Source organism: Oculina patagonica, chromosome 12 (assembly GCF_052425735.1).
Source record: "Oculina patagonica isolate OP01 chromosome 12, crgOcupat, whole genome shotgun sequence".
Lineage (NCBI taxonomy): Eukaryota > Metazoa > Cnidaria > Anthozoa > Scleractinia > Oculinidae > Oculina > Oculina patagonica.
In genome coordinates, this window is record NC_135769.1 from 10861726 (window position 1) to 10888450 (window position 26725).

The window sequence follows — 26725 nt, forward strand, 5'->3', positions numbered from 1 at the left end:
AGCCCGATTATAGATAAGTATATGGTAAAATATGATAAAATTTTTACTTTATAAGGCGCAATATCTCTGCATTTTTCAATTCTAAAATCTTTGCCCAATATCGATTATAAAATTCAAGCGTTTTTCTCGATTTTGAAACCTTTATAAACTCAAAAGGAAGATCAAGCAATTTAAACAGTTGCCTTATAATATATTTCGTGCTTATCATTCGTCTTCGGAGTTTATTTATAGATGGAAGAATAGTATCGATCTCATGAAACACTTTGTAAATCTTATCGCGCTGATTATGAGACAATTGAACTCTATTTTTAATACATAAATCGTTTAAAACAGCCTCAATGTGGTATTTACGATGATAGATGCTTTTACGCCATATCTTGTGTATGTTCTCGTAAAAATCGAAATACTCGTTGTAATAAATAGAACCATGAACCAAACCGCAATTAATACAAACATTTATACCGTTTTGATTTGACATATCCTGATTACTACAGCATGGCTCAGCATCCTTGTTACCTTTTATCAATAGTTGATCACAGAAAGGGCATATAGGTTCTTTTAAAATTTTTAATTCATCGTGGATTTCAGAATTACAAACCATTATATATATATATATAACACACATAAATTCACAAACCATGCCTTTATTCAAAAGTAAAGTCCGAATGACGTCACGCCACAACTGTGGCGGTCATTATAATTCACAAGTGCCACAAGCACAGTCTATGTTATGTGTCCATGGTTCTGCAACCTCTTGGTGACTACTAAAATAATCCACTACAGCACCGCCATTCTTTACAAACCATAAAAATGGTAACTTACACCTTAACACTTTTTTGTAAGGAAAGAAAAGCTTGTAAAACTTTCTAAGCTGTCGTGCTCGTGTTTTTTTAACTCTACATCGCAAATTAACCCAATCGTCAAAGTTACCGAGTACTCGCTTCATACACTTTTCCTGTTGGAACTTTTCAAATGCTTGATTCAGCCACATCCCATAAAAAAAAGCATTCTGAACAACATAATTCTCAATCGTTTTAAAAGAGTTTTCGCAAAGTCTGATACAATCTTCATACTTAGCTAAGGAGACTTCACCTTCTGGGAATGTGTTAGGAACATCAATGTGCACTCTCTCTCCTCTGATATAATTATCTTGCATTTGTTTGATGAGTGAAAAAGCATCACACTCACGTTCCGCCGTTGATAGCTTCTTTCGTTTTAGTTCTGGATGTGTTTCAACTAATAACTGCGGAACATTTGGGGAACCTGTTGTATCAGGCCAATCTTCAAGAACAGTTTTGGCTTCTTCGGGTTTTCCATCGTTTAGCAATACTACTGCATAGTCTCGTTGTAGACAGCAATTCGAATAAAGTTTCATCCAATACTCAGCAAATAATTGGACCTTATCGTTCATAAAAAACACATTTTGATGGTAAAAACCATCTATGACCTCCACATCTATATCTTTCTCATAACCTGTGTCAACAACATCTTCTAAATCCATTTCATCCATCAAATCAGTTAAACCAGTTTCACTACCTGACGCGTAAGTCGAAAAATACCCTAATGTAAACATTGTAGAACCATCTTTTTTAGTCATTAATCATTTATAACTTATGGCTAAAACCGTAAACTGAATAATTATGTATTTAATGTTGATCCTTACGAGGCCTTCCACGTCGTCGTTTCTGGTCTTCAGGTATACACTCTAAACATGCATGATTTTTGTCTTCATTTGATATTTCAGATCTGCTGTTAAGGTCTGAAGATAGCATTTTAATAATACAAATATTTGTTTTAAGGATGCTCTGAATACAATACATTTTATTAATGAAGGCTATATCATTCGAGCTTTGATCAGCTTCTAGTAGGTGTTTGATATTTAATGTTATATCACTCATTCTATATATATAAATAAAGAAAATAATTATCTGTTTATATCTATCACTTAAACGCACTATAAAAAACACTTAAGGAAATAATATATAGTATATATAATGGGACGAAATAAAAAATACGATAATGAAGAAGACAGGCAAAACGCTATTAAGGAAAGCAAGACCAGATATATGCTAAATAAATCATGGATATGTGATGCATGTCAACATGACTACACGCTTGCTGGAAAGCACTCTCACATGAGGACCAAGAAGCATATTAAAAATACTGTTATCAAGGCTATTGAAGACCAATACAACTTAATACCAGCTGAAAACATAGAAAGCAATATTATATAATTATATATTGTATAGCATAGTATATATGAATTGCTGTTATCTGTTGCCTTAGGTGACCAAAAATATATTTATTTCTGGTTATCTTTTAAACGCACCAAAAAAATCTAAAAAATAATTTTTACTATAAAGGACTTAAAGAAATGGTAATTCTATATAGTACACAAAAATGGAAAAAAATATCTCATATATTAATATGAATGAATTAGATCTAGAAAAATTATCTAAAACTGAACTCATAAAACTAGTATTATCACTAAAAGCAAACCAACCAAGAGTTTATAAACCTAGGCCACCAATCCCAACTCCTCGTAAGAGTGTTAAACAGATGATTGATGATTATGAGGAAAATGTCATTCAACCACCTCCTGAATTTAGGGATGATTACAAGCCTAAACCCATGCCACGGACTATAAAAACAGCCCCACTACCATTACCAAGGACAAAGATAGAGGAAGTTGCTAAAGCTATGAAAGGCTACACAAAGTCTTTTGAAATTGGTATAAAAAATAATAAAGACCCGTTATTACAGCTTCAAAACACAAGAAAAGCTGTAGAAAATCACATAATAAAAGAGCTATCAGCAATGAAAGGTGTTAAGTTCATTGAAACGCTCAAGGTGAAATTCACTAAAATGTCTGGGGATAGTGTAATATATAAAACCGCTTATTTCAACAGTAAAGCACAGACCATAATTAATAATCTGGAAATCGTTGAATCACTACAAGCATCTAAACAACAGATATTAAATTTCGTAGCTCAATGGATATCTGAAGGCTCAGGATGGACTATTGAATCAGTTGATGGTCATTATATAAATTTAGTTAAATATGAACCAATGAAAGGCGAATCTTATATTCAGCTACCACCAGAACTTAGAAACAGTGCTAAAGGATTAATAAACATGAAAAATGAAGATAATGAATGCTTTCGGTGGTGTCATATCAGATACATAAATCCTCAAGATAAATATCCTCAACGAATTAAAAAATCTGATAAGGCATACATCGAGAGATTAGATTACTCCAAAATTGAATTTCCAGTAACAATAAAACAGTACAATAAATTTGAGAAGCAAAATGAGATTAATATTAATGTTTTCGGTTATGAAAACAAACAACCATATCCCATCTATATATCAAAAGAAAAGTATGACAATCAGATGAATTTATTATTGATAACTGAAAATGAAAACAAGCATTATGTTCTAATAAAAGATTTTAATAAATTCATGTATAACCAAACTAAACACAAAGAGAGGAAGCACTTCTGTATGCACTGTTTACAATGCTTCAGTTCTGAAAAAGTATTAAATAATCACAAAGATAATTGTATTCAAATAAATGGAGTACAAGCAGTAAAAATGCCTGATAAGGATAACAACATACTAAAATTCAACAACTTCCATAAACAGCAACAAGTGCCATTTGTCATTTATGCCGATTTTGAAGCTATAACAGAAAAGATATCCGGCTGTAAGCAAAATAATGATAAATCATATACTGAAGCCTATCAAAAGCATACTGACTGTGGATATGGTTATAAGGTTGTTTGTTGCTATAATGATAAATATTCCAAACCGATACAAATATATAGAGGAGAAAAAGCTGTTTACAAATTCATGGAAAAGATGCTAGAAGAAGTTAAATATTGTAAAAATACAATGAAAAAATACTTCAAGAAACCATTAAAGATGACTAAAGATGATGAAAATGAATTTCAAAAAGCAGAAGCATGTCATATCTGTGATATAAAATACATAGATGAAGATATTCGGGTTAGAGACCATTGTCATATTACTAGCAAATACAGAGGGAGCGCTCATACAGAATGCAATCTGAAATTAAGAATAGAACCCGATAAAATAAAAATTCCAGTAATTTTTCACAACTTAAGAGGTTATGACAGCCATTTCATAATGCAAGAGATAGGAAAAATTGTAAAAAATCATACATACAAAAATAAAAAGGGAGAAATTAAAGAAATGAATATCAATGCTATACCAAATAATATAGAAAAATATATGGCCTTCATGCTCGGTAATCATTTAACCTTTCTAGATAGTTTTCAGTTTATGAGTTCAAGTCTTGAGAAGCTGGTTAGTAATCTACCTAAGGAATCCCTAAAATATACTTCTGAAATATTCGAGAGTAAGCAACTCAATCTGATGTCAAGAAAAGGAATATATCCGTATGACTATATGGATAGCTTTGACAAATTTAATGAAAAACTACCCAAAAAAGAAGACTTTTACAGTATATTAAATGATGAGCATATATCAGATGATGACTATAAGCATGCTAAAAATGTGTGGAAAACGTTTAAGATTAAAAATATGGGTGAGTACCATGATTTATATTTAAAATCAGATGTCTTATTATTAGCAGATGTGTTTGAAAGCTTTAGAAAAACATGCATAGAATACTATAAACTTGATCCATGTCATTACTTCACAAGCCCAGGTTTATCGTGGGATGCTTTGCTTAAAATGACTGATATCAAATTAGAGCTAATGACTGACGTTGATATGTACCAATTCATCGAAAAAGGAATGAGAGGAGGTATATCGTATATAGCTCATCGATATGGGAAAGCTAATAACAAATATATGAAAAAATATGATGAGAAGGCGCCCTCAAAGTATATCATGTATCTTGATGCTAATAATTTATACGGTTATGCTATGAGTCAATATCTACCAACTGGATGCTTTAGATGGTTAACACAAAAACAAATTGATGAAACAAACTTGGCCAAGTATAAAGAAGACAGTAAAAAAGGCTTGATACTGGAGGTTGATCTTGAATATCCCAAGGAGTTGCATAATCATCATAATGACTACCCATTGGGTGCAGAAAAAGTTAAGGTGACTAAAGATATGCTATCGGATTATTGCAAAAACATTGCTAAAAAATACAATATATCATCAGGTTTAGTACATAAACTGATGCCTACATTAAACAATAAAGAAAAATATGTATTACATCACAGGAATCTTCAGTTGTATTTAGATCTAGGATTAAAGCTCACAAAAGTCTATCGAGTGTTAGAATTTAATCAATCCCCATGGTTGAAGCAATATATCGATTACAATACTGAAAAACGTAAAAATTCTAAAAACGCTTTTGAAAAAGACTTTTTTAAATTGATGAATAATTCAGTATACGGCAAAACCATGGAGAATTTGAGGAAGCGAGTCGACGTTAGGTTAGTGACTAATAAAAATAAATTATTAAAGTTAGCTTCAAAACCAACATATGTCAGTAGCAAAATATTTAATGAAAACTTAGTAGCTGTCCATAAAATCAAAGAAACATTAACCCTCAATCGACCTTCATATGTAGGAATGGCTATATTAGATTTAAGCAAAACACTAATGTATGATTTCCATTATAACTACATAAAAAAGAAGTATGTAAACAAAGCCAAACTACTATTTACAGATACAGACAGTTTAACTAAAGAAATTCAGGCTGAAAATGTATATAAAGACTTTTTTAATGATAAAGAGAAATTCGATAACAGTGACTACCCTGAAAAATCGCCATTCTTTGATAAAACAAACAATAAAGTCATTGGTAAATTCAAAGATGAAGCTTCTTTTATTCCTATTTTAGAATTCATCGGTCTGCGATCAAAAATGTATTCTTATATTAAAGACAATCTACAAGTAGGAAAGACTGCCAAAGGAATCAAGAAATCCGTTATCAAAAAAGATGTCACACATGAAAACTACAAAGAGACCTTATTCAATAAAACACAGATGCATCATACTATGAAAACCATCAAAAGTCAAGGCCATCAACTTGAAAGCTATGAGATTAATAAAATATCACTGAGCTGTTTTGATGATAAACGGTATATACTTGATGATGGCTTAACAAGTTTTGCTTACGGGCATTATAATATAAAGCAATAATCTTCATTATGATTTCTAGTATAAGAGATTTTTAAACGCACCTTGATTTCAAAATTTTAAAAAGAGTATAAGAGATTTTTTTTATTTTGATTAAAGGGTTTAGCAAGGGTTGGTTTTTAAGGCTTGGTTTTTTCAATTTGGTTTTCAAACTTGATTCCATTTTGGTTTTCAGTTTGGCTTCGAGGTTTGGTTTCATTTTTGATTCTATTTTTGATTTCATTTTTGATTTCATTTTTGATTCCATGTTTGATTCTATTTTTTGATTCTATTTTTGATTCTATTTTTGAATCCAGTGCTGTGAGTAGTATAGGAGTTGGGGATGTAAGAGATAATAAAAATTTTTATGATCTCGTACCCCCAACTCCTATACTACTAGCGTAGTAATCAAAATTAATGCAAAAGTTAATTACTTTCGACACTCAAGTGGAAACCGCTATAACACACAAACCCATAAGATTTGTATGGAGCGCTTGGAAGCTTTCCTCCAAGAAGTTAATTCTATCATCACACGACCTCCTAACATTATGCCACAAAATATTTAGCCTGCGTGGCAGGCGTCGAAAGGGGAAGGAGGGGGAGTTGGGAAGAGGGAGAGAACGAGGGAAAAAACGGAGGGGCTACAAAATATTACACTAACATTTCAGCGGCGTCTGTGTCAGTCGCTTATTTTTTATTTGTTCTTCCCATTTCTGTTACTTTTTAGCTCCAGTCATTTTAGGAATGGGTGGGTCGCGTAACCGATTGATGTAAAAAGTATAGATTATATTTTCACTTCGACAAGCATTATGTTGAAATGGCCGTTGCACTAATCATTGAGGACAATTGAGTTGTGTTTGCATTTGTTAGCATTATTGTAGTGTGATCATGAATACACGAGCATGTACCTCGAAGTCTTTCAATTTGTAATTTATCCGATTATGATATCTGCAAGCCTTGTATACAATCAATGAGAAGAAGAAGAAGAAGAAGAAGAAGAAGAAGAAGAAGAAGAAGAAGAAGAAGAAGAAGAAGAAGAAGAAGAAGAAGAAGAAGAAGAAGAAGAAGAAGAAGAAGAAGAAGAAGAAGAAGAAGAAGAAGAAGAAGAAGAAGAAGAAGAAGAAGAAGAAGAAGAAGAAGAAGAAGAAGAAGAAGAAGAAGAAGAAGAAGAAGAACTGAAGACTGAAAAGAAACACTTTCGTTTTCCCATTGTTTCTACTTACGTTGACTACGGCCCCAATTGCTCACAACAAGCTCGAGACTTGATCAGTAGCTGATACTGACACGTTTCTTACACTATAAGGGGCAAGGAAATGTTGGTGTACATTATATGTAGTTTTTCTTACTAACATAATCTGCAGTTCGAACTTTATATGACACCTTACATTTTCCAAATAATAAAGATATTTTCTTCCGATGTAAGAGAGTTTTGTTATCCTTTTCAGCCCTCATACCTTGGGTTCTCTCTGTAATGGACCATACGGGGAGGCTTCGCGAAAGCTGAAGCGATTACCTATTATACCATAACCGAGAGAATTCTCGCGCGCTGATTGGTCCAAAGTTATGGTCGATGAGAGTATAGACCATGAAAGTGACGTCAGATCACGCCACGCACACGCGCGGGCTAAAAGATGTGTAAGTTTGGTCTCCATGAATGAAAGCGAATTTCATCGTGTTTTGTTTGAATCAAGTACGCATTTGTTTTCGGAATTTAGGATTGGACTTTTACTTAGGTGATCTGTCGAAAGAAAATTGACCAGGCTTTTGAATTTTTGGTCTAACTGAAAAGAACGGTGCTAGGGAACCGGCAGGGGACTGTCGATGTTTAGTGAACGAGCTCTAACAAGATCTTCAGAAAGAAAAATAATCTTGCTCGCTTTAAGCGATAGGCACACACTCAACGAGAGAGGAAAAGGTAATTAAAATTGTTATTCTTTGAATTCTTGTTTATCTTCTTTCGTATCATTGTCGTTTTACGTGTCGGACCGGAATCTTTACGTCCCACCGGCGAAGTTTCTTCACGGTCAGGCATTGCTTTTGATAAATACTTGTTCGAGTTTGTTATGGTATAAAACAAATCGACCACATTTTTCCATGGTCTACACTCTTATAGACCATAGAAATGACGCCATAAAATGTCCACAACTTTGCAGTGAAACCACTCGGCTAACGCCTCGTGGTTCCACTTGAGTTTTGAACATTTTCTGACGTCATTTCTATGGTCTATAAGAGTGTAGACCATGGAAAAATGTGGTCGATTTGTTAAATAGACGGTCAGTGGGTTATGCTAATGATCGATAGACGGCTCTCTGAGCGCGCGCTCAGTTTTTCGCTGAATTTTATCAATCAAGACAATCAATAAATCGAGCGATATTCTGTGTTTAATAGTTCGGTCAGTGGGTTATGCTAAAACAATAAGACGGCTCGCTCTCGGTTAGTATCGACTTTGACAGTTGGCTTGGGGCCGGGGCTTCGCCACCTCGCCAACTATCAGCCGATAGAAACCTCAAGCTCGCCGTCTAGTTGTTCAATAGACCAATTTACAGCTCCGTGAAATGTAACCCAGCCTCTATATTGAAAGCGAGGTTTTGGTTGACCTTGTGGGGATAGTGATTAGCAACTAGTTAGCATGAAAACAGAACTATTTACATTTGAAAAAGCAAGGTTTTTATCAAAACAAAGTCAACTCTAGCCTCGCTTCTGCGCAAAGGCCTATTCACTAAGCACAAAACTGCAGAATGGGTTATTAAACAGATTGCTGATCGACAAAGCTACATCTGGAGGGTCATTCTTATATTAATTGATCGACATCCATTATCATTGGTCGTCAAAAAGTCTCAGCTGTATTGTTTTAAGAGCCCTTAGCTTTTTAAAATGCTTATCCAGTTCACTTTTCAATTGCACGCAAAGCACTCGTTTGCTTTTCGACAGCAATCAACTCCCGAACAATGAATATTTTATGCTGATAAAATCCAATACGTCCGTCTTAAATGTTGTTTTGCCTGAGTATCCAAAATTAATCAGTTCTTAGTTCGTCGCACAAAGAACACAGAATACGTTCAGAATTGAAATTGGAATTGAAATGGTTAGCTGGCAAAACCCCAAAATTCATTTAAATTAAAATGAAGTTTTTTCCCCATCAACCGTTAAATGACCTGAAATTTAACCAACTTGTCAAATTGTAGTTTTTCGAACCATTAACCGTCAAAGTTAATTCCCCATTATGATCCGCTATAATATTCTGTTTCAGTATAATTTCCAGAACTGACATTTCAAAAAGCAAAAAAAAATAAACATGGAAGTCTTTCACGAAAATTTAAGACTAACAACAGGTGCAAGCAGTTCTAACATTGACCTGGAACTTTATGCATTAACTTTGTTTTCTGTGTTAATTAAAATTTCAATTGCTCCGAGATAAATTGTTCCAGTCCAAATAAAAGTAAACAGAAAAATGAAAAATAGTCTCTTGAATGAGAAACTGATTTTCTACGCAAGAAAAAGGTAATTATGCAAAAAATAAATAAAGTTAATGATTTCTACTCGAGCCAACATGGCTGCCTACAAAAGAAACAGTAGCAAATTAAAAACGGACATGAAGGCCCACTGCTGTTTTAGGGAGCCACCGGCTGAGTGGGTTCTTTTTAAAACCAAATTGATCAACTTTTTGGATGTAGCTAGGATGTAGATGCCTCGTCAACTTGGAAATTGGACTGCTTTAAAAAGTTAGCCCGAGGATATTGACTCAGTCTCTTAGCAAGGTTTCTTGGCAACAACATAACTCGACCAGCAGAATTGACGTTTTGAAGACATTATTTTCGAACTGAACAATGTAATTAAAATTGAAATCAGCCGGGGATACCAGTTGATACGAGTTATTTTTCCCAAACTGTTAGCAAAGCGACTATTCATTACCCGGTTGGCAATGTCTAACATGAAGTCAAAGATAGTATTTTTCCTGCTTTTGCTGCCCACACTAATTTTAGTGTTATATTGGAGCTCCGAAATGACATCACACCGTAACGTTGGACACTTGGGTAAGAGTTGAACATATGCTTAACTAAAACTATCACCACGAAGTTGAAATGCTCGTTAAAGTTATTCCAGACCTAAACTGAGAAACGAAGAATACCAAAGTCCTTTTAATTATTTCAGTTACTGTAGTATCAAAGTATAAAGTCATGTGTTAAGCCTTCTTTGGTAATTCCATAAGCCTGCTTTTCACTAGCGACGCAAGCACAAGTGCAAGTATAAGCGCAAGCACAAGAAAAGGAAAAAAATTACTCTTGTGCTTGTGCTTGTGCTTTCCGCAAGCACAATCACAAGCATCAAAATTCAATACGGTTGTGTTTCTGCTTGCGTCAAAGCCGTTTTCTCGGTGAAATAAGAGCTGTTATCCTTGCGTTTGTGCTTACGCTTGTACTTCCGTCACTAGTGAAAACCAGGCTATAATGAATATGCGAGAGCTGTAACAAAAAATAACAGCCGACATCGCTTAAACCCGTAAAATACGCAACGACTCGTGTACATCAAGTGAACAAAAAGCGACCATTTGAAAGTCATTGTCGGCAAAATATTTTTTTTCCTTGGTGGATATCGTGAGATGCGGTGATTCGTTGAATTTTTGTCAAAAATAACATTTCTTATGCAACATTTGTATGCCAGCTGTTGAAACTCAATTTTAAAATGATGAATTCGTTTCTTGTTAAAAGCATTGACATATATATTCCAGCTGTGTATGTAGAGGGTCTTTTATACTCTAACCCCTGGCAGTTTGGCGGTTTATGATAATTTTGAGTGTCGATCGATTTGCGGGTAAAATCCTATTTATTTGCAGTCTAGGAAGAACAAAATATGGCTGTTTACGGACTGTACTTCCCTCTATAATAGACCTTCAGTGTATATCAAATATCCTTTAATATCAATTTGGATGAAAGAAAATAAACTAAGCATTAAAAAAAATAAAACTTAAGGTAAAAGCTGTTAAAATTGATGCTAACTAGATCGAAAACATTTAGCATCAATTTTAACAGCTTTTACCTTTAAGTTTTATTTTTTTAACTTTATATCGGCGAAATGTATATAAAATAAACATATATTTTGAAGATAAAAACGAGAGAACACACCATTGCTAGACTCCTTTAGGATAAGCATAACAAAAAATAACAGCCGACATCGCTTAAACCCGTAAAATACGCAACGACTCGTGTACATCAAGTGAACAAAAAGCGACCATTTGAAAGTCATTGTTGGCAAAATATTTTTTTTCCTTGGTGGATATCGTGAGATGCGGTGATTCGTTGAATTTTTGTCAAAAATAACATTTCTTATGCAACATTTGTATGCCAGCTGTTGAAACTCAATTTTAAAATGATGAATTTGTTTCTTGTTAAAAGCATTGACATATATATTCCAGCTGTGTATGTAGAGGGTCTTTTATACTCTAACCCCTGGCAGTTTGGCGGTTTATGATAATTTTGAGTGTCGATCGATTTGCGGGTAAAATCCTATTTATTTGCAGTCTAGGAAGAACAAAATATGGCTGTTTACGGACTGTACTTCCCTCTATAATAGACCTTCAGTGTATATCAAATATCCTTTAATATCAATTTGGATGAAAGAAAATAAACTAAGCATTAAAAAAAATAAAACTTAAGGTAAAAGCTGTTAAAATTGATGCTAACTAGATCGAAAACATTTAGCATCAATTTTAACAGCTTTTACCTTTAAGTTTTATTTTTTTAACTTTATATCGGCGAAATGTATATAAAATAAACATATATTTTGAAGATAAAAACGAGAGAACACACCATTGCTAGACTCCTTTAGGATAAGCATAAATCATTTAACAATTACTTTCATTTTCATTGTCATTTCTCAAGCATTTTTTAAGTGAAAGTTTTAAGAAGGGAAGCTGAATAAACACGTAGACTCTAGCGAGAAAAGAAGACACGATTTTAGAACTCCTGGGTTGTGGAGGCTGGTTTGAAATCCTCAATTTGACAGTCGCCGATTTCTGTTCAAGTTGTCATCATTTTACATCTCTGCTATACCAAAACACAAAGACTGAGTTAGAATGCAAATACATAATTGTGACTAGAAGAATACAGATTATAAAAACATGAAGACCACTTTTTGATTTACCAATAACAAATTCTTAGAAAAAATCAGTATTGAAATATATAGTTTTCGTAAAACATAAATTTTCCTGTAACTTTTTCGCTTTATTCTGGGGCACTTACAAAATACAGCCAAACATGGCCAGGGCCTCCTGTTTAGAGCATCCAGTCATATTTTACGAGTTCCGGTATAAGAAACTGAAGCAAAATAATCATTGTTTGATTTAAGGTTACAGTCAACAAAATAACGTCAAATTTTGTTAAATTTTCGGGATTTTTCTGCGCGTTGTTTAAATAAAGCTTTAAAGTAGGATTTGTTAAAAAGAAAATTGGCAAAATAATTAAAAGAACGCAAGATACGAAAGATTATGTTGGGGAAATTGTTAATTACAAGTAATATACCAAAACCAATCGTGACTCGTTTACACAGGTTTTCCTTGCTTCGAGTCGATTATTCGAGTTTTGATTAGTGCACTGGATTGTCTGTGTCCTTTGTGATTGGCCTGAGTTATTACTTTGATCTTGCTTTTTCGAGAGTCATCGAAACTCGCTCTATCCGTATTGAAGCATAAATAGGTTACCCCTATTTCATTTTTTTTTCCTTAAAAATAATATGAAGAGATTAACATATATCCCTTACTTTGTTTTCAGCGAATATACTACGAACATTATCCATTCAGGGCAGGGAACCAGAGGTAAAATAATGACATGTGTTTCAACTAATAACTGCGGAACATTTGGGGAACCTGTTGTATCAGGCCAATCTTCAAGAACAGTTTTGGCTTCTTCGGGTTTTCCATCGTTTAGCAATACTACTGCATAGTCTCGTTGTAGACAGCAATTCGAATAAAGTTTCATCCAATACTCAGCAAATAATTGGACCTTATCGTTCATAAAAAACACATTTTGATGGTAAAAACCATCTATGACCTCCACATCTATATCTTTCTCATAACCTGTGTCAACAACATCTTCTAAATCCATTTCATCCATCAAATCAGTTAAACCAGTTTCACTACCTGACGCGTAAGTCGAAAAATACCCTAATGTAAACATTGTAGAACCATCTTTTTTAGTCATTAATCATTTATAACTTATGGCTAAAACCGTAAACTGAATAATTATGTATTTAATGTTGATCCTTACGAGGCCTTCCACGTCGTCGTTTCTGGTCTTCAGGTATACACTCTAAACATGCATGATTTTTGTCTTCATTTGATATTTCAGATCTGCTGTTAAGGTCTGAAGATAGCATTTTAATAATACAAATATTTGTTTTAAGGATGCTCTGAATACAATACATTTTATTAATGAAGGCTATATCATTCGAGCTTTGATCAGCTTCTAGTAGGTGTTTGATATTTAATGTTATATCACTCATTCTATATATATAAATAAAGAAAATAATTATCTGTTTATATCTATCACTTAAACGCACTATAAAAAACACTTAAGGAAATAATATATAGTATATATAATGGGACGAAATAAAAAATACGATAATGAAGAAGACAGGCAAAACGCTATTAAGGAAAGCAAGACCAGATATATGCTAAATAAATCATGGATATGTGATGCATGTCAACATGACTACACGCTCGCTGGAAAGCACTCTCACATGAGGACCAAGAAGCATATTAAAAATACTGTTATCAAGGCTATTGAAGACCAATACAACTTAATACCAGCTGAAAACATAGAAAGCAATATTATATAATTATATATTGTATAGCATAGTATATATGAATTGCTGTTATCTGTTGCCTTAGGTGACCAAAAATATATTTATTTCTGGTTATCTTTTAAACGCACCAAAAAAATCTAAAAAATAATTTTTACTATAAAGGACTTAAAGAAATGGTAATTCTATATAGTACACAAAAATGGAAAAAAATATCTCATATATTAATATGAATGAATTAGATCTAGAAAAATTATCTAAAACTGAACTCATAAAACTAGTATTATCACTAAAAGCAAACCAACCAAGAGTTTATAAACCTAGGCCACCAATCCCAACTCCTCGTAAGAGTGTTAAACAGATGATTGATGATTATGAGGAAAATGTCATTCAACCACCTCCTGAATTTAGGGATGATTACAAGCCTAAACCCATGCCACGGACTATAAAAACAGCCCCACTACCATTACCAAGGACAAAGATAGAGGAAGTTGCTAAAGCTATGAAAGGCTACACAAAGTCTTTTGAAATTGGTATAAAAAATAATAAAGACCCGTTATTACAGCTTCAAAACACAAGAAAAGCTGTAGAAAATCACATAATAAAAGAGCTATCAGCAATGAAAGGTGTTAAGTTCATTGAAACGCTCAAGGTGAAATTCACTAAAATGTCTGGGGATAGTGTAATATATAAAACCGCTTATTTCAACAGTAAAGCACAGACCATAATTAATAATCTGGAAATCGTTGAATCACTACAAGCATCTAAACAACAGATATTAAATTTCGTAGCTCAATGGATATCTGAAGGCTCAGGATGGACTATTGAATCAGTTGATGGTCATTATATAAATTTAGTTAAATATGAACCAATGAAAGGCGAATCTTATATTCAGCTACCACCAGAACTTAGAAACAGTGCTAAAGGATTAATAAACATGAAAAATGAAGATAATGAATGCTTTCGGTGGTGTCATATCAGATACATAAATCCTCAAGATAAATATCCTCAACGAATTAAAAAATCTGATAAGGCATACATCGAGAGATTAGATTACTCCAAAATTGAATTTCCAGTAACAATAAAACAGTACAATAAAATTGAGAAGCAAAATGAGATTAATATTAATGTTTTCGGTTATGAAAACAAACAACCATATCCCATCTATATATCAAAAGAAAAGTATGACAATCAGATGAATTTATTATTGATAACTGAAAATGAAAACAAGCATTATGTTCTAATAAAAGATTTTAATAAATTCATGTATAACCAAACTAAACACAAAGAGAGGAAGCACTTCTGTATGCACTGTTTACAATGCTTCAGTTCTGAAAAAGTATTAAATAATCACAAAGATAATTGTATTCAAATAAATGGAGTACAAGCAGTAAAAATGCCTGATAAGGATAACAACATACTAAAATTCAACAACTTCCATAAACAGCAACAAGTGCCATTTGTCATTTATGCCGATTTTGAAGCTATAACAGAAAAGATATCCGGCTGTAAGCAAAATAATGATAAATCATATACTGAAGCCTATCAAAAGCATACTGACTGTGGATATGGTTATAAGGTTGTTTGTTGCTATAATGATAAATATTCCAAACCGATACAAATATATAGAGGAGAAAAAGCTGTTTACAAATTCATGGAAAAGATGCTAGAAGAAGTTAAATATTGTAAAAATACAATGAAAAAATACTTCAAGAAACCATTAAAGATGACTAAAGATGATGAAAATGAATTTCAAAAAGCAGAAGCATGTCATATCTGTGATATAAAATACATAGATGAAGATATTCGGGTTAGAGACCATTGTCATATTACTAGCAAATACAGAGGGAGCGCTCATACAGAATGCAATCTGAAATTAAGAATAGAACCCGATAAAATAAAAATTCCAGTAATTTTTCACAACTTAAGAGGTTATGACAGCCATTTCATAATGCAAGAGATAGGAAAAATTGTAAAAAATCATACATACAAAAATAAAAAGGGAGAAATTAAAGAAATGAATATCAATGCTATACCAAATAATATAGAAAAATATATGGCCTTCATGCTCGGTAATCATTTAACCTTTCTAGATAGTTTTCAGTTTATGAGTTCAAGTCTTGAGAAGCTGGTTAGTAATCTACCTAAGGAATCCCTAAAATATACTTCTGAAATATTCGAGAGTAAGCAACTCAATCTGATGTCAAGAAAAGGAATATATCCGTATGACTATATGGATAGCTTTGACAAATTTAATGAAAAACTACCCAAAAAAGAAGACTTTTACAGTATATTAAATGATGAGCATATATCAGATGATGACTATAAGCATGCTAAAAATGTGTGGAAAACGTTTAAGATTAAAAATATGGGTGAGTACCATGATTTATATTTAAAATCAGATGTCTTATTATTAGCAGATGTGTTTGAAAGCTTTAGAAAAACATGCATAGAATACTATAAACTTGATCCATGTCATTACTTCACAAGCCCAGGTTTATCGTGGGATGCTTTGCTTAAAATGACTGATATCAAATTAGAGCTAATGACTGACGTTGATATGTACCAATTCATCGAAAAAGGAATGAGAGGAGGTATATCGTATATAGCTCATCGATATGGGAAAGCTAATAACAAATATATGAAAAAATATGATGAGAAGGCGCCCTCAAAGTATATCATGTATCTTGATGCTAATAATTTATACGGTTATGCTATGAGTCAATATCTACCAACTGGATGCTTTAGATGGTTAACACAAAAACAAATTGATGAAACAAACTTGGCCAAGTATAAAGAAGACAGTAAAAAAGGCTTGATACTGGAGGTTGATCTTGAATATCCCAAGGAGTTGCATAATCATCATAATGACTACCCATTGGGTGCAGAAAAAGTTAAGGTGACTAAAGATATGCTATCGGATTATTGCAAAAACATTGCTAAAAAATACAATATATCATCAGGTTTAGTACATAAACTGATGCCTACATTAAACAATAAAGAAAAATATGTATTACATCACAGGAATCTTCAGTTGTATTTAGATCTAGGATTAAAGCTCACAAAAGTCTATCGAGTGTTAGAATTTAATCAATCCCCATGGTTGAAGCAATATATCGATTACAATACTGAAAAACGTAAAAATTCTAAAAACGCTTTTGAAAAAGACTTTTTTAAATTGATGAATAATTCAGTATACGGCAAAACCATGGAGAATTTGAGGAAGCGAGTCGACGTTAGGTTAGTGACTAATAAAAATAAATTATTAAAGTTAGCTTCAAAACCAACATATGTCAGTAGCAAAATATTTAATGAAAACTTAGTAGCTGTCCATAAAATCAAAGAAACATTAACCCTCAATCGACCTTCATATGTAGGAATGGCTATATTAGATTTAAGCAAAACACTAATGTATGATTTCCATTATAACTACATAAAAAAGAAGTATGTAAACAAAGCCAAACTACTATTTACAGATACAGACAGTTTAACTAAAGAAATTCAGGCTGAAAATGTATATAAAGACTTTTTTAATGATAAAGAGAAATTCGATAACAGTGACTACCCTGAAAAATCGCCATTCTTTGATAAAACAAACAATAAAGTCATTGGTAAATTCAAAGATGAAGCTTCTTTTATTCCTATTTTAGAATTCATCGGTCTGCGATCAAAAATGTATTCTTATATTAAAGACAATCTACAAGTAGGAAAGACTGCCAAAGGAATCAAGAAATCCGTTATCAAAAAAGATGTCACACATGAAAACTACAAAGAGACCTTATTCAATAAAACACAGATGCATCATACTATGAAAACCATCAAAAGTCAAGGCCATCAACTTGAAAGCTATGAGATTAATAAAATATCACTGAGCTGTTTTGATGATAAACGGTATATACTTGATGATGGCTTAACAAGTTTTGCTTACGGGCATTATAATATAAAGCAATAATCTTCATTATGATTTCTAGTATAAGAGATTTTTAAACGCACCTTGATTTCAAAATTTTAAAAAGAGTATAAGAGATTTTTTTTATTTTGATTAAAGGGTTTAGCAAGGGTTGGTTTTTAAGGCTTGGTTTTTTCAATTTGGTTTTCAAACTTGATTCCATTTTGGTTTTCAGTTTGGCTTCGAGGTTTGGTTTCATTTTTGATTCTATTTTTGATTTCATTTTTGATTTCATTTTTGATTCCATGTTTGATTCTATTTTTTGATTCTATTTTTGATTCTATTTTTGAATCCAGTGCTGTGAGTAGTATAGGAGTTGGGGATGTAAGAGATAATAAAAATTTTTATGATCTCGTACCCCCAACTCCTATACTACTAGCGTAGTAATCAAAATTAATGCAAAAGTTAATTACTTTCGACACTCAAGTGGAAACCGCTATAACACACAAACCCATAAGATTTGTATGGAGCGCTTGGAAGCTTTCCTCCAAGAAGTTAATTCTATCATCACACGACCTCCTAACATTATGCCACAAAATATTTAGCCTGCGTGGCAGGCGTCGAAAGGGGAAGGAGGGGGAGTTGGGAAGAGGGAGAGAACGAGGGAAAAAACGGAGGGGCTACAAAATATTACACTAACATTTCAGCGGCGTCTGTGTCAGTCGCTTATTTTTTATTTGTTCTTCCCATTTCTGTTACTTTTTAGCTCCAGTCATTTTAGGAATGGGTGGGTCGCGTAACCGATTGATGTAAAAAGTATAGATTATATTTTCACTTCGACAAGCATTATGTTGAAATGGCCGTTGCACTAATCATTGAGGACAATTGAGTTGTGTTTGCATTTGTTAGCATTATTGTAGTGTGATCATGAATACACGAGCATGTACCTCGAAGTCTTTCAATTTGTAATTTATCCGATTATGATATCTGCAAGCCTTGTATACAATCAATGAGAAGAAGAAGAAGAAGAAGAAGAAGAAGAAGAAGAAGAAGAAGAAGAAGAAGAAGAAGAAGAAGAAGAAGAAGAAGAAGAAGAAGAAGAAAAAGAAGAAGAAGAAGAAGAAGAAGAAGAAGAAAAAGAAGAAGAAGAAGAAGAAGAAGAAGAAGAAGAAGAAGAAGAAGAAGAAGAACTGAAGACTGAAAAGAAACACTTTCGTTTTCCCATTGTTTCTACTTACGTTGACTACGGCCCCAATTGCTCACAACAAGCTCGAGACTTGATCAGTAGCTGATACTGACACGTTTCTTACACTATAAGGGGCAAGGAAATGTTGGTGTACATTATATGTAGTTTTTCTTACTAACATAATCTGCAGTTCGAACTTTATATGACACCTTACATTTTCCAAATAATAAAGATATTTTCTTCCGATGTAAGAGAGTTTTGTTATCCTTTTCAGCCCTCATACCTTGGGTTCTCTCTGTAATGGACCATACGGGGAGGCTTCGCGAAAGCTGAAGCGATTACCTATTATACCATAACCGAGAGAATTCTCGCGCGCTGATTGGTCCAAAGTTATGGTCGATGAGAGTATAGACCATGAAAGTGACGTCAGATCACGCCACGCACACGCGCGGGCTAAAAGATGTGTAAGTTTGGTCTCCATGAATGAAAGCGAATTTCATCGTGTTTTGTTTGAATCAAGTACGCATTTGTTTTCGGAATTTAGGATTGGACTTTTACTTAGGTGATCTGTCGAAAGAAAATTGACCAGGCTTTTGAATTTTTGGTCTAACTGAAAAGAACGGTGCTAGGGAACCGGCAGGGGACTGTCGATGTTTAGTGAACGAGCTCTAACAAGATCTTCAGAAAGAAAAATAATCTTGCTCGCTTTAAGCGATAGGCACACACTCAACGAGAGAGGAAAAGGTAATTAAAATTGTTATTCTTTGAATTCTTGTTTATCTTCTTTCGTATCATTGTCGTTTTACGTGTCGGACCGGAATCTTTACGTCCCACCGGCGAAGTTTCTTCACGGTCAGGCATTGCTTTTGATAAATACTTGTTCGAGTTTGTTATGGTATAAAACAAATCGACCACATTTTTCCATGGTCTACACTCTTATAGACCATAGAAATGACGCCATAAAATGTCCACAACTTTGCAGTGAAACCACTCGGCTAACGCCTCGTGGTTCCACTTGAGTTTTGAACATTTTCTGACGTCATTTCTATGGTCTATAAGAGTGTAGACCATGGAAAAATGTGGTCGATTTGTTAAATAGACGGTCAGTGGGTTATGCTAATGATCGATAGACGGCTCTCTGAGCGCGCGCTCAGTTTTTCGCTGAATTTTATCAATCAAGACAATCAATAAATCGAGCGATATTCTGTGTTTAATAGTTCGGTCAGTGGGTTATGCTAAAACAATAAGACGGCTCGCTCTCGGTTAGTATCGACTTTGACAGTTGGCTTGGGGCCGGGGCTTCGCCACCTCGCCAACTATCAGCCGATAGAAACCTCAAGCTCGCCGTCTAGTTGTTCAATAGACCAATTTACAGCTCCGTGAAATGTAACCCAGCCTCTATATTGAAAGCGAGGTTTTGGTTGACCTTGTGGGGATAGTGATTAGCAACTAGTTAGCATGAAAACAGAACTATTTACATTTGAAAAAGCAAGGTTTTTATCAAAACAAAGTCAACTCTAGCCTCGCTTCTGCGCAAAGGCCTATTCACTAAGCACAAAACTGCAGAATGGGTTATTAAACAGATTGCTGATCGACAAAGCTACATCTGGAGGGTCATTCTTATATTAATTGATCGACATCCATTATCATTGGTCGTCAAAAAGTCTCAGCTGTATTGTTTTAAGAGCCCTTAGCTTTTTAAAATGCTTATCCAGTTCACTTTTCAATTGCACGCAAAGCACTCGTTTGCTTTTCGACAGCAATCAACTCCCGAACAATGAATATTTTATGCTGATAAAATCCAATACGTCCGTCTTAAATGTTGTTTTGCCTGAGTATCCAAAATTAATCAGTTCTTAGTTCGTCGCACAAAGAACACAGAATACGTTCAGAATTGAAATTGGAATTGAAATGGTTAGCTGGCAAAACCCCAAAATTCATTTAAATTAAAATGAAGTTTTTTCCCCATCAACCGTTAAATGACCTGAAATTTAACCAACTTGTCAAATTGTAGTTTTTCGAACCATTAACCGTCAAAGTTAATTCCCCATTATGATCCGCTATAATATTCTGTTTCAGTATAATTTCCAGAACTGACATTTCAAAAAGCAAAAAAAAATAAACATGGAAGTCTTTCACGAAAATTTAAGACTAACAACAGGTGCAAGCAGTTCTAACATTGACCTGGAACTTTATGCATTAACTTTGTTTTCTGTGTTAATTAAAATTTCAATTGCTCCGAGATAAATTGTTCCAGTCCAAATAAAAGTAAACAGAAAAATGAAAAATAGTCTCTTGAATGAGAAACTGATTTTCTACGCAAGAAAAAGGTAATTATGCAAAAAATAAATAAAGTTAATGATTTCTACTCGAGCCAACATGGCTGCCTACAAAAGAAACAGTAGCAAATTAAAAACGGACATGAAGGCCCACTGCTGTTTTAGGGAGCCACCGGCTGAGTGGGTTCTTTTTAAAACCAAATTGATCAACTTTTTGGATGTAGCTAGGATGTAGATGCCTCGTCAACTTGGAAATTGGACTGCTTTAAAAAGTTAGCCCGAGGATATTGACTCAGTCTCTTAGCAAGGTTTCTTGGCAACAACATAACTCGACCAGCAGAATTGACGTTTTGAAGACATTATTTTCGAACTGAACAATGTAATTAAAATTGAAATCAGCCGGGGATACCAGTTGATACGAGTTATTTTTCCCAAACTGTTAGCAAAGCGACTATTCATTACCCGGTTGGCAATGTCTAACATGAAGTCAAAGATAGTATTTTTCCTGCTTTTGCTGCCCACACTAATTTTAGTGTTATATTGGAGCTCCGAAATGACATCACACCGTAACGTTGGACACTTGGGTAAGAGTTGAACATATGCTTAACTAAAACTATCACCACGAAGTTGAAATGCTCGTTAAAGTTATTCCAGACCTAAACTGAGAAACGAAGAATACCAAAGTCCTTTTAATTATTTCAGTTACTGTAGTATCAAAGTATAAAGTCATGTGTTAAGCCTTCTTTGGTAATTCCATAAGCCTGCTTTTCACTAGCGACGCAAGCACAAGTGCAAGTATAAGCGCAAGCACAAGAAAAGGAAAAAAATTACTCTTGTGCTTGTGCTTGTGCTTTCCGCAAGCACAATCACAAGCATCAAAATTCAATACGGTTGTGTTTCTGCTTGCGTCAAAGCCGTTTTCTCGGTGAAATAAGAGCTGTTATCCTTGCGTTTGTGCTTACGCTTGTACTTCCGTCACTAGTGAAAACCAGGCTATAATGAATATGCGAGAGCTGTAACAAAAAATAACAGCCGACATCGCTTAAACCCGTAAAATACGCAACGACTCGTGTACATCAAGTGAACAAAAAGCGACCATTTGAAAGTCATTGTTGGCAAAATATTTTTTTTCCTTGGTGGATATCGTGAGATGCGGTGATTCGTTGAATTTTTGTCAAAAATAACATTTCTTATGCAACATTTGTATGCCAGCTGTTGAAACTCAATTTTAAAATGATGAATTCGTTTCTTGTTAAAAGCATTGACATATATATTCCAGCTGTGTATGTAGAGGGTCTTTTATACTCTAACCCCTGGCAGTTTGGCGGTTTATGATAATTTTGAGTGTCGATCGATTTGCGGGTAAAATCCTATTTATTTGCAGTCTAGGAAGAACAAAATATGGCTGTTTACGGACTGTACTTCCCTCTATAATAGACCTTCAGTGTATATCAAATATCCTTTAATATCAATTTGGATGAAAGAAAATAAACTAAGCATTAAAAAAAATAAAACTTAAGGTAAAAGCTGTTAAAATTGATGCTAACTAGATCGAAAACATTTAGCATCAATTTTAACAGCTTTTACCTTTAAGTTTTATTTTTTTAACTTTATATCGGCGAAATGTATATAAAATAAACATATATTTTGAAGATAAAAACGAGAGAACACACCATTGCTAGACTCCTTTAGGATAAGCATAAATCATTTAACAATTACTTTCATTTTCATTGTCATTTCTCAAGCATTTTTTAAGTGAAAGTTTTAAGAAGGGAAGCTGAATAAACACGTAGACTCTAGCGAGAAAAGAAGACACGATTTTAGAACTCCTGGGTTGTGGAGGCTGGTTTGAAATCCTCAATTTGACAGTCGCCGATTTCTGTTCAAGTTGTCATCATTTTACATCTCTGCTATACCAAAACACAAAGACTGAGTTAGAATGCAAATACATAATTGTGACTAGAAGAATACAGATTATAAAAACATGAAGACCACTTTTTGATTTACCAATAACAAATTCTTAGAAAAAATCAGTATTGAAATATATAGTTTTCGTAAAACATAAATTTTCCTGTAAATAACTTTTTCGCTTTATTCTGGGGCACTTACAAAATACAGCCAAACATGGCCAGGGCCTCCTGTTTAGAGCATCCAGTCATATTTTACGAGTTCCGGTATAAGAAACTGAAGCAAAATAATCATTGTTTGATTTAAGGTTACAGTCAACAAAATAACGTCAAATTTTGTTAAATTTTCGGGGTTTTTCTGCGCGTTGTTTAAATAAAGCTTTAAAGTAGGATTTGTTAAAAAGAAAATTGGCAAAATAATTAAAAGAACGCAAGATACGAAAGATTATGTTGGGGAAATTGTTAATTACAAGTAATATACCAAAACCAATCGTGACTCGTTTACACAGGTTTTCCTTGCTTCGAGTCGATTATTCGAGTTTTGATTAGTGCACTGGATTGTCTGTGTCCTTTGTGATTGGCCTGAGTTATTACTTTGATCTTGCTTTTTCGAGAGTCATCGAAACTCGCTCTATCCGTATTGAAGCATAAATAGGTTACCCCCCCCCTATTTCATTTTTTTTTCCTTAAAAATAATATGAAGAGATTAACATATATCCCTTACTTTGTTTTCAGCGAATATACTACGAACATTATCCATTCAGGGCAGGGAACCAGAGGTAAAATGAATTCAATAACATGCGCGCATACGGTTATCTCACTGGGGTTATAGAAGAAGCCTTTGAACCGTCTAGTACGAATTGCTTGAGAATACAACATGTAACAATCAAATGATTCTACAGAAAATAGCTTTTTTACGATTGAATATGAAAGATCAAGAACACAATTTGTAGGACCTCATAAATTTTGTCAGGTGCTAATTATATTGAAACAGCAACTGAGGAAAGGACAGCAGCTTGGATTTTTTAACATTACCAGCACCTGACACAAAACGCTCAATCTAAAAATGAAATAAATACTCTGCCTCAGTACATCGACGATTGCAATGGCCGATTCCCTCTATGGCGAGCGCCTGCAGGGTCTCGGGCCTGCAGGTTTGATGAAAACAACTACCATGATTCATTAAGGCGCGCGCCATAGAGGGAATCGGTCATTAGATAGTTTCTCAGCACCTTTCCGACACCCATTTTTACTCCTTTAGTGGAGAGAGAGACCATTCAAAACTAAACTGTGTTTTTCCTATTAAGGAACACAAAATAGGGACACTGCGAGCTTGGCTCCGACAATGGACCAAAAATAAGACTAGAAAGTTAGTCCCATTCACCCAGGGGCAGTTAGTCTGGGCGACATGAAGTAAACCAAATCGAACCGATTTTCCTGCTCGGTTTACTTCATTACGCCCCAACCAACTGCCCCTGGATCTTCGAGGATGAGTCCCATTGGGCCTAAATCAATTATTCCTATGGGCTAAATGATCTGAAAAATCACTTACTCAAAAGTTTCTTTGTGACAAAAATTTTCTTATTGCAGGAAAACTCATCACCAAGTCCGGTCGAACAGACACAAATGGCTAGACAGCGCCATCTCAAAGATTATTGTCTTAAACACAAATTCAACGAAAGGCCAACGGCAAAGCAACTACATTTTATTGTTGTGGACGACGAGCATAAAATCATGTTCTGTACAATCCCAAAGGTGGCTTCTACAACGTGGAAAAGGGTGTTGGCAGATCTTCGTGGACTTAAACAAGGAATATTCGTTCACCGACCAAAATTATGGCGCAGTCTCAGGGAATACCAGGGCGAAGAAAAGTCGTTTCGACTTAAAACTTATTTTAAATTCATTTTCGTCCGGGAGCCTCTACATCGCTTGCTTTCTGCCTTTAAAGACAAGTTTATAGGGAAAAACCGGAACTTCAGCAAAAAAATTCGCAACGGAATTGTGAAAGCCCTTCGACCCCAGGATTACGACCCAAATGGAGAAAATAACGTCACCTTTTCAGAATTCGTTCAGTTTTACTCACGTGACGTCAAGACATTAAATCCGCATTGGCGGCAATATGAAGATCTCTGTCATCCGTGTTTCATAAACTATGATTTCATTGGTCACTTAGAAACCTTGAAAGAAGACGCCCCTCTTCTTTTAAAAATGGCGGGAATTGAAGACCGTGTGACGTTCCCGCCAATACACAATTCAACTGGCTCAAGTGATATGATCGATTTTTATTCTACAGTTCGTCCTGAATATATTACTAGGCTCGCAGATAAATATCGCAATGACTTTGAACTTTTTGGTTACGAGTTCCTTGGTCCTGTAAAGCAGCTACTGAATCAATCAAATATTGACAGTGACTGAAGCATGTGCTTTTTTGCGTGAATTTCTGGGAAAACCACATTTAACCTTCTTCATGTAGCAAAAAGCTTAATTAAAAATATATATCGTTCATGTTTTAAATACTTCACTGCCTTTCCGTAAGAATTTTTTATAACAATGGTGAGCCTGGGAAAAGCTAAAACACAACGCAGCTGAATTTTGTGTAAAATCGTAAGTTATAAAAATGGAAAATAAATGTTACACAAACAAATTTTGATTCATCCTTTGCGGCTCAAATCAATTCTGTTTTGACAAAAGAGCCCTATGAATTCGGTCTGATAGTTGCCCCTTGGAAATTTGATGTTCTTAAAACTAGCATATTAGCCCTCGAAGCTTCGCTTCTCGGGCTAATATTTGTTTTAAAAACATAAAATTTCCGCGGGGCAACTATCAGCCGATAGTTCCTCGACAGAAACACTCTATTGTTAAAATAGTGCCCGCCGAAGAAAAATGCCCGGATCGATAGTGCCCGCCCGTGACTTTTTTTTGTAAACAAGCATTATCCATTATCATTAGTCGTCAAAAAGTCTCAGCTGTATTATTTTAGGAGTCCTTTGCTTTGTAAAATGTTTTTCCAGTTCATTGTCCAATTGCATACAAAGCACTCGCTTAATGACAGCAGTCAACTCTCGAACAATGAATCTTTTATGCTGATAAAATCCAATACATCCGTCATACATGTTGTTTTGCCTGAGTACCAAAAATTAACCAATTCTTAGGTCGTCGTACAAAGAACGCGGAATTTAAAATAAAACGATTAGCTGGTAAAACCCAAAAATCCATTCAAATTAAAGTAAAGTTTTCATCTCCCATCAACCGTCAAATGGCCTGAAATTTAACCATCTTTCGTCAAATTGTAATTTTTCGAAACATTCGCCAACAAAGCTAAGTCCCCATTATGAACCGCTATAATACTTTGTTCCAGTATAATTCCCAGAACTGCCATTTAAAAAAATATCTGTAAGTTTTTTACCAAAATGCAAGACTTACAACAGGTACCTTTAACCAATTTGTACCGTTGACTTGGAACTTAATGCATTAACTTTCTTTCCTGTGTTAATGCAAATTTCAATTGCTCTGGGATACATTGTTGCAGTGCAAATATAAG

The 26725-nt window shown here is 34.2% G+C and overlaps 1 protein-coding gene and 1 long non-coding RNA gene across 2 annotated transcripts in view; one reads left to right on the forward strand and one right to left on the reverse strand.

Moving 5' to 3' along the window:
• LOC144633352 (uncharacterized) overlaps positions 1-26725 on the reverse strand; it is a 118810-nt gene that overhangs the window by 64173 nt on the left and 27912 nt on the right. The gene's annotated exons all lie outside the window — the stretch shown is intronic.
• On the forward strand, positions 21775-25763 carry LOC144633646 (carbohydrate sulfotransferase 11-like). Its single transcript, XM_078492485.1, has 3 exons — positions 21775-21861; positions 23920-23963; positions 24775-25763. Exons 1-3 carry the CDS (start codon positions 21831-21833, stop codon positions 25597-25599), a joined length of 900 nt encoding a protein of 299 aa, XP_078348611.1. The 5' UTR covers positions 21775-21830; the 3' UTR covers positions 25600-25763.